The sequence below is a fragment of the Sinocyclocheilus rhinocerous genome, unplaced genomic scaffold, assembly GCF_001515625.1.
Source record: "Sinocyclocheilus rhinocerous isolate Xijiao unplaced genomic scaffold, SAMN03320098_v1.1 scaffold542, whole genome shotgun sequence".
NCBI classification, from domain to species: Eukaryota; Metazoa; Chordata; class Actinopteri; order Cypriniformes; family Cyprinidae; genus Sinocyclocheilus; species Sinocyclocheilus rhinocerous.
The window spans coordinates 890,875-901,102 of record NW_015638928.1 but is presented as its reverse complement, the minus strand read 5'-3'; the positions used below and the strand labels follow the sequence as shown (position 1 = coordinate 901,102).

The 10,228-nt window shown below is 38.0% G+C and overlaps 1 protein-coding gene across 1 annotated transcript in view; it reads right to left on the bottom strand.

The window, feature by feature from the left end:
* LOC107750036 (synapsin-2-like) overlaps positions 1-10,228 on the bottom strand; it is a 47,978-nt gene that overhangs the window by 14,749 nt on the left and 23,001 nt on the right. Inside the window, exon 2 of the mRNA XM_016565288.1 lies at positions 4,673-4,730. Within this exon, the coding sequence (XP_016420774.1) occupies positions 4,673-4,730 (58 nt within the window). The remainder of the gene's footprint in view (positions 1-4,672; positions 4,731-10,228) is intronic.

Sequence of the window (10,228 nt, the reverse complement as noted above, 5' to 3'; positions counted from 1 at the left end):
TTTTGTTTGTAATTTCACAGTTGTAATACCATAACGTGAAAGCGCCACTTTTCTATCGCGAATGTGCCGAATCTGCTGATGTAATTACAACCGCTAGGTGATATAGAAGGGTAGGGGGAGGCCAGGGGAGCGCTGAGCTCCCCTGGCCTGAGGTGATTGGCTAAGAAGGGATGGATGTTTGCTTCAAGTGATAGGCCAGGTAAGTGACATTATATTATCTTGCTGTATGTATGTCGTTTTCTTTACGTTTTCTGACTAAAAGCAACCAAAAAGCCATTTTAAAGTGGTTAAGCAAATAATAGTAATAATAATCGGCAGAGATCCCAGACCAATACAATTAGTGTGCCTCCTCTATTTTAAAACCCACGAGCCGCCACTGATGTTAAGGAGTTCGTCTCTGGTAAAACTTATAGTAGAAGAATGACAAAACACAGAACAAACAAACAAAAACATCAGAAGAATTGCGGAGCTCAGCGTCCTGGCTGCCATTTGCGGCACAATTACTATTTGCAAATAACTGTCGCCACTAATTCTTCACATTGTGTCTTTAATAAAACTTGACAGTACTATTTTAACACCCAAAGACGGTTTGCGCTGGCGCAAGCTGTTAGTAAATCTGGCCCTTAAAGTTAGAAGGAACATCTGTTTTTGGGATATCTAAAGTTACCTCGCATCGGCCTCACTCCTCTATTACATCATGTCATATACATATTCTTTGTCATATTCGTGTGTGAGGAGCAGGTTGAGACTGACTGGGAGTCGAGGGGGAAGAGATGTGCATGCGCAGGTGATGTTCTCCGCCCAACTGCTTTTTTTTCAATATGCAAATGTACATGATATGATAAGCACCAGTTTTAATACCATGATATACCGTGATACCGATATACCGCCACAATCCTACTTTAGTCATTCTACTGAAGTAAGTGACTTTGCAGCTCCCTGTCAACTAAAGCCCTAATTGGACGGTAATTATTTCTTACATGGACGTCTGTAAAAATACATTTACATGCCACCTCAATAATAAAACTCCTGGATTCAGATGGTGATTTATTCACAGTCTAAAAGCCAGTTCTGTGATCCTCCGAACCCGGGAACGTGCCACTCACCCAGTCACATGATTGTCTGCTGTAAATAAAATGCATTAAGCTTGGATAATATCCTTTTAATAATATCCCATTTATTATTTGATTATTTACATCTGTTTAAAAATAGGAAAATAGACACGCTATATTAAAATGGTTTTCTGTCTTGCACTTTATCTCTCAAAATGATGGATGCAGTAAAATGTGGAGATTAGCAGAAATTAATTAATGCAACCTCTGATTTACATAAGGTAAACACAAAGCTGCTTAGTTTATATTTTTGTGTATGTAATTGTAGGCCTATATAATAGATATTTTAAAATCGTATATTGCATACCTGTTGCTGCCATAATAATGAACTATTTCAAATGTTTGTGTGCTTTTCTTCTGTTTCTTCTTTTTGTTATTAACAGTTCCCACGCGCTGTGGTCAAGCAGTTATGAAATATTGTTCTTGTAAATACTTCCAATCATTTCATTTTTTTACAGTAATAAATATGCATGCAAGTTACAGTGACGTGCAACTGTTACCGTACAGTGTTCGGCAGTGGTAAAAAGGATTTAAACAGTGAATCTTAAATTGATTTCTTCTTGTAAACTCAGAGATGTGGATTTGGACGGCAGTTAAATTACCACACAACCTTGGTGTTTGTCAAAAAACAGTAGGTTGAAAATCTCTTACATCCCCATGAGAAACAATTACCGTCTGAATGGGGCTTAACTCTAATTAGAGCATTAGTAGACTGTTACTTTAGGGCTAGTAGAACATTAAACAGACAGTCTAGCTATCTAATGACTGCTAGTTGACATGTTGTTGAAAAGCAAATGCATGAAGTGGACTATCAAAATAAAGTTTTACCTAAATATGTTATATCAGCTGTTATAATCATGACAAGGATCTCAAATTATATAAGCATATTCAGTGTTTACAATTTTGGTCTGCTCATTCAAACTTGAAATATTTATTCGTTTTCATGTATATATCTACTTTAATAGGCTACCATTTTGTGCTGCCTCTTCGAAATAGTCCATAATCATTCCTTTTTACAGTCATTGACTCTTCTGATAATTTTTTAATAAATATAATATAAAAACAATCTTTAATCGAGATGAGTAAATAGTAGCATGTAATGTAAATTGTCTTCAAAATGTATTATTATCTGTTGACATTAAAGCTTGACTTTTTAAAATATAACTTATCAACTAATAAAAAAGTAAGATTAATACTATTATTATTATACCAAACAATGAGATAATAAAAGATAACAGGAGCTCCTGTCTGTGTGCAGTTCTGTAGATCCTTCTGAAGAAAGTTTTCATTATTATTCATTACAATTTAACAACTGTACATAAATTGAATAGCTCTGTTCCCACTGATGTTTATTTGGCTGCATCATCTGCTAAGGCGTTGACAGCATTTACCTGCAATTATCCTGTTTGAGGCAGATCTCTAATATCATTATCCATTGCATAATCAAACGGTCATTTGGTTACAACACCGATGACATTCGGCATCATTGACACGTAAACTTTTCAATCTAAACTGTTCCTTTAACTCTAATAGTTGTGGACAAGTTGGAGAATGTTTATTTTTTGCAAACTAAAATAGACTTCGGAGAGAACAAATGAAACAAAAAAAATATTATACAAAGTGTCATGCACAGTTTAACTCTATATTTTCTAGTAAATGAATGCAACACCACCTTGATTGGCTAATTATGTGTATTGCATAATTCAGGAGGCAGAGTAATGGCCTTGTGATCACATTAGTCATTTTTAATAAGTACCAGTAGGTGTGAATCGTGTCCCGTAACTGTTCCCTTCCCTCTCATCATTCTGGGCTTGTTAACATTCATCTGTTACGCAATGTGAGCAGTACAATTTGAGGTTTATACGCAGACACAATAAAACTGGCTATGGGAAGCTGTCTCATATTTGATATGCTTAATTATTGCAGAATGGTCATTCATTGGTAATATAATATCCAATTATAATGTTGCAGGCTTTCCTAGTCACAATGGTTTGCTTTATTGAGCGTTTGGCAGAATACACATTCTGAAGGACTGAAGGCATCTAAATAAATGTTACTCTTTATAATGTTTTGTTCCCAATAAATTGTGCACTTTAATTGACTGCGAGCCATCTGTACAAGACCAAACGAGTTCACAGGATTCAGGATGATGCTCACAGTCACATACAGGCAGTGATAAATATGTGATATGCTGGAATAAAGCAGACAGTAAGCCAAAAGTCAGAGGTGTGTTCGCAAGCAGAAGTGACCAGCTGACTGCGAGTTAATGAACTCCAACCGCAGCTCTATTATCTACATGTTCTTGATCAATAGCCAATTTCTACTATTACTCTTGGCCTTTTCTCTGGGTAAAGAGCATGCAGCAAATCACAAGAATTGGCACAATTCAGATCAATAGCATTGGCTTCCAATTAGCATCTCAAACATCTTGAGTGGTGATGTAAAAGACAGACCTAAAATCAATTGGATGCTTTTGAGAGCTTAACAAAAATTGTTACTGGCAAAAATCTAGTTTAACATAATGAAATACTAGCAGTCTATATGTTGCTTGCTGCAAATTTATTTTGCCAGAATACACAAATATTTTGGAATGACCATCGATGGAGAATGAAGATTTTTGCCCCAAAATAGGTGTATTTGTGACATTTACCAGCATGAGCTGGATCACACACACACACACACACACACACACACACTCTCTCTCTCTCTCTCTCTCTCTCTCTCTCACATACACACACCATCTCAAAATATCTTCTTTTGTTTTCCATGGAAAAAGAAAGTCATACAGGTTTGGAACAACATGTAAATTATGACAATTTTCATTTTTGGGTGAACTATTCCTTTAATGCTTTTACTATTCTACATTATATGACTGGTCTCTTTCCTAACACCAGGAGCAATGTTAAAAATAACAGTTTCTAAATCGTGCATCATGTTCATAGTGTTGCCATAGAAGAACCATTTCTGGTTCCTCAAAGCACCTTTCAGTGATCAGTTCTTAAAGGAACCATTATATTCTTGGTGTGAAGAACAATAAATAACCCTTTTCCACTGTAAAGAACCTGTTGTTCAGTGGAAAGTTCTCATGGTTGTTAAATATTCTTCAGGAAACCATCAATGGCATTATTTTTAAGAGTGTCCCATTACTACAATACAGCGGCCTCTAGTGATACAGTCAGGTTGGCACACTGTTTAAACATGAAATCAAAATGAGAGAAAAGATGTTGGTTTATATTTCTGCACCATCACAGTGAAATCTCATTGCTCCAAAATCCCTCTCCACATGACTCTATGCATTTTACTCATCATATCCATTCTGATTGCCTCGATTGTGCAGCATCACACAGAATTGTGCTCCTAGTGAGGACAAATAAATGACTTACTGGAAATGTATTGCATCACGTCTAGAAAGGATGCAGTATGCACTAATTTAATAATTAACAGAGACTTGTTTGTGGGTGTTAGCAAATCGGTTGAAAGCCGCCAACTCAATATTTAGAGGGTTTGTGTGATCAAGCTGAGAATAACACCCAGGTCTACAGCTATAATAGATGCCTTACCTGCTCAACTTTGACATCATAATCGCCTTGGACCTTCTTCCCACGAAATATCTTTGCCCTGAAAGACAAAAAGGTATTCGTGAATCATTTCATGCATGTTTGTAGCGTTGTTCAGTCAGTTTGTGCAAAAACAATTCAACATCATTTACAAGCCTGCTGCTATAATGACTGGAAAAACAATCAAATAAACTGCGTAATTGCGGAGCTGGCGGCTGAGAAGTGATAGCAATGCAAACAGCTGCTGTTTTGATGCAGCGTTCCAATCGTTGGATTTTGCACTCCTTTTTGATAAGTGTGCACATCTCTGCGTCTCGTTCATGCTCTCCTTCACTCTCTCCAGCTTGTGTTTGTGTTATATGAGCAGTCACAGAGAAAGCAATTGGATGGCTTGCTTTGAGCACACAACAGGGTAAAGATGAGAAGCGATTGCAAAACAGGCCAGAGAAAAATAGATAAAGAAGGAAAGAAGGCTGATATCTGGTGTGATCCTTGTCTTTACCCCGCTTCATTACTTGTGCTGAAAAAGCAACACCAAATCCAGGGGCACATACTCGACATATCTTTTTGAGCATCTGTGTTTATGATGTTCAAGCACATAATGCAATATTGTCAGTTAATGTGACGCAATAACATGCTGACACAATCTCAGTGTAAAACGTTCCCATACTATACGGGTCAGAAGAGATGTTTGCACATTGCTGGATGCAGACCAGAAACAGGGATTGATTGTGCAATGCTGCCATCTAAAGGAAATGCAATATTATGTCAGAGAATACAGATGGCAGCATCCTCGATGCACAAATTCATTTAACATTGATTCAGGAATGTTTTGCACAATACAACAAACAGAAACAAAGAAAGCAGTTCAATGTCCAGTGCCAGTGAAGCATGCTGATACCACCTTTTGGTTGATTTCAATTTTGGCAGCATTAAAAGCAAAACACCTGCATCTCATCAAACAGAAGCTGTTTGGACCAGAAACAATCCCATAATACAAAACCAACAGTCAGGAGTTTTCCATAGTGTAATGACTGTGTAGACTTGACACCGTTAGGAAAACAGAAATATTGGGGAGTGATGCAAGTTTCTCTTTATGTCACACAGTCCAGCATTGCTTCGGGCCAAAATAAGTGGACTTTGCTAAGGTACCAGAAGGATACTCCCAGGCAATGCACCGAAAACCATTCAGAGCACCTTAGCAAATACAATGTGTACCCAGGTCTAATCATAACAACCTAGTAACCGAATAGCAGAAAACAGCATAGCAACCACATAGCAACAGCCACCCACATCACTCCATCATCATCATCATCATCATCATCATCGTGGAAGTGAGTTCTGCTCAGATGAGCAGCGCTCAGGAGTATCAGCACTCCAGCATTACGCATGTGCTTTTTTCTCTGTCAGCAGTGGCATTTGTGAGTAAATAAATAAATAAGATAGCAGCTGTCTGTTAGAGAACAAACCGGCTGCAGGCAAACACTAATAAATGTTGTCATGAAATGCATGAGAATTCCCAGACCTGGAAGAAAGGTGTAAAGCCGCCACAAGCCTTCGTCATGAACAAGAGCAACACGCTCTTAAAAATAACACTCCCAAAAGCGTGTTTGCACAGCGATACCATACAAGAACCATTTTTGGTTTCCCAAAGAACCATTATTTTCTAAGCGTGAATAACATTTTAATAAGCTAAAGAACATTTTGTGCAATGGAACTGTTCCACGGATGTTCAAGGCTCTTCATGGACCCACCGATGCAATAAAGGAGCATTTTTGTGTCCAGAGCAATCTTACCATATATGACCGCTCTCATATTGAGTGTAAAATCACGACACACACTGCAGTCCTGCACTGGAACTCATACATGTGATGATCTCAGTCATGAACTACAGGGAGTCTGGCTGCATTCACTGCAGTGGTCAGTGCTTCATTAGCTTTAGACCGCTTTCCAATGAACACCAAACACAAGTTTGCTTGAGGCAACATGACAGTGAAAAGGGTTTAGGTTTGCTTTCTTATTGTCAGCTCACAGCCAAGTCACTACAACAACAACTGCACTTCTTTGGGCTCAAATAACCCTCATTTTAATATTTAATGTTTCTTCGTATTATTTATTAATTTATTATTTGTTAAAGAATGCTGTTGCTGGACTGTAAGTATACAGTTGTTGTTGCGAATCAGACCCGTATAATTCCTCAAATCTTGTGTCATTCAAACAAGAGATCAGACTTATTTGTCTTAATTTTTTTTTTTAAAAAGGGCAAAATAATCCCATGACTCAAAGGTGGACTTGATGCTAAAACAACACACATTCTTTAGAAAATATCAAAATCTGTTTACTATTATTTCATTTCAATACATTCATCTAAGTCCTCTGCGTTAACTAACTACTAATAACTACATCTGTAATTTATCATAATGCTTGGACAGTAGAAACAGTGTTCTTGTACTGTAGTATGAAGAAATGAAGAGGAGCCAGCGAGCAGTAAAACGGTCTGACAGCAGTTATTAATCATTCAGGTGAACCCGGCCATTGCTCCTGCCGCCGATGTTTGATGGGTCGCTCAAGCAGTCCTGCTGAACATTTGGTAATTAAGGCATTATTTTTTCTGCAGGCTGGCAGAGGAAAATTCCAAGAAAAAAAAATGGAAAGGAAAGGTTGTCGGCTTTTCTTTCTGGTCCATTGCCAGTTCAGCAGAAGCTGATCTCAGCTCATTGCCATACTGGAATATTCTGGATGGTTCTTTCCAAAGAGCCAGTGATTAAAGAGCGCAGTCGAGCAGAACAAGCAAGCTATGAATACACATGGATAATCTTTTACGGATTGACAGTAAGAGGAACTTAAAATGGAAAAAAAAAAAAGGAAACTGGGAGTAGAAATGCCTTTAAAAATGAAAAATGCCACCAGTCTTCAAAATGTGAGAGTCATTTATTTAGTTACTTAGCAACATCTAATATACTTTAAATGATGTCATTTAAAGAAGGCCTTGTTATTATTCTGATTATTCAGGAGAATTGATTTTAATGTAAAAACTGGACATCAAATTTCATTAGAGCAATTACTTGTTCTAAACTGTTTTGTGCCATTGCTGTTACTATATTGTGTATTTTAGAACAACTGGAGCGATGTATTGACCGAAAGCAGAACTATCCATTTTGTGCATGTGATAGCAAATAACAGTAAACGGTGATGTGACTTTGAAGCCCTGCAGCAATAAAGACAGCGTCGAGCTTGTTTCGAGCTGCAGGACGTCCCTTATCAAAAAGGGCACATTTCCCCACCCAGTTTACACCCTCTGAAAAGGGAAAGGGATTTGATGCCTCCTCCGCGTCACTGCAGCTTACCAACAGCAGAAGAAAGAGGGATACTAATAAGCGTCGACTCCTTTGATCCTGCCATTTGATAGAGGCAGCTGCCATGGTTTGTGTGTGTGAATGAGGAGAGGAAGCCAGTGAATCTCATCTGTGCTCTGGATGAAGCGGCAGTATCACTGCTGCTCATGAAACTATTCTGAGCAGTCAAAAACAACAGTCACAGTGATGCTAAAGTAAATGCAGTATGAACACACTGCGGCTAAATACGGTAGTGAGTTCATAGTGCCTAATCCTGTTCTGTACACACACACTTCAGTAATCGAAAGGAGTGACAACCGCATTCTACAACAAATTAAATGGATAGTTTATGCAAAAATTCTGAGAACATGCCTGATGAAGTCATGAGAAGATTTATCTGTGCTCAGTTGATGTTGTAGTCCATTAGAATGAGGTGCTCTTCTGTCTTCCCTCTGACTTCATTTTTATCTTCTACTTAATATTTATACTGTTACAGCAACTCTGTCGCTCACTTTGCTAAAAAACAAACCAAACTTCTGTCATCATTTACTCACCCTTAAGTTGTTTCAAACCTGTATGATTTATTTTTTATTGTTGAACACAAAAGAAGATATCTTGAAGAATGTTAGTGACCAGACAGTCGATGATCATAGTATGGACAAAAATACTATGCAAGTCAATGGCTACCGTCAGTTTGCATCAGGTCAAGAGGTTTTCAGTTTCAAGAAGAAATGTCTTCTTCTGTGTTCAGCAGAAGAAAGAAACTCATACAGGATTGGAAGAACTTGAGAGTGAGTAAATTTGAGATTTTTGTGTGAACTGTCTTTTTAACTCGAAAAAAAAAAAAAGTAGTAATGACCGCAATTCTACACCGTGTCAAAGTGTACGGAACCCAACTGAACGACTAGTTAAGGACATCAGAGAGGTGTGAGACGCATTTGTGTTGCCAGATCTTTCTAGAAAAGACAGCGAACAAGAACAAAGCTTTAATAAACCTAAATAAAACCAAATGCTTCATATTGAAAATAAGGTAAAAAGAACCACAACTGCCACTTTAATAACTCAATAACGGAGCCAAGCCCAAACAACAAGCCTATAATAAGTGGGCATGGCTACACTTCAATGGAGTGCTCTGTGAATATAACGAGTCTTTGGTTTTTGTGATATTAATTTGGTCCGAAATAGTGGATCCCAAAAACACTAGATGCCGGGATGTTGCTATGGCTACCACGGTGTCAATCACCACGGTTTTGGGAGCGAGTCGTGTTTTGCTCAAGTAAACTCACTGACAGAAATGAGTGTTGTGGGTGGTTGCCAGGTAGGTACAGTATTCTGGGGGTGATTTGGACATTGCCATGCAGTGTTATATGTTGTTTTGGGTGGCTGCTAAGGTATTCTTTTGGTTGTTTACTAGTTGTTTTTATGGTCCCTTGCTCAGGACTTTAGTTTGTTTTATTGCTTCAGGCGCACAGCACTTTAATTGCTTAGTGAAATAACAGCACACTTCTGCTCAACAAGCCACAGGATTTGAGAACATCCATGTCCAGGACAAAACAACATTGCATGCTGGAATATAATGAGAGTTGGTTTGTACAAATGCATAAGCCATAGTAATAGCTTGCAGATAATGTCTCCGCTGAAACAGCTTTCTTTTTTTTTTAATGAGTAGGTATTGTTCACAAAAAAACACACCAATGCAAAGCCAGGCCTTCAGTTCTGTTAAAGCTACTCCATTAGCTCTTTTTTTATGTTTTATTCATTTCAATCAATGTAGAGTATAAAACTGCTCAGAGCAGCTGAAGTGCAGTCTAATCAGTGCCCTTAAAAAGTACATCCAGTAATGGGAAGCCAATCAATGCCGCTGACAGTCACACATTCATATCTTCCACTGAGAGATTCTGGGCTCCGTTTGAGAACAAGGGCACAACATGCACTTTCTGTCTGTAACGTCTGCAGAATTTATAATGACACTGTTTTGGGACAGTGCTCTTAAAGGTGAAACACTTAGCAGTGAAGAGTTTCTACAGCACAGACTCCAATTATCAGACCTCCGAGAGTTTTATTCATGTTTTTTTATTTTTTTATTTAGTCATTTAGAAGACGCTTTTATCCAAAGCGACTTACAAATGAGGACAATAAAAGCAGTCAAAACTAACAAAAGAGCAACAATATATAAGTGCAAATGACAAGTCTCGGTTAGCCTAACGCAGTACACGTAGCAAGG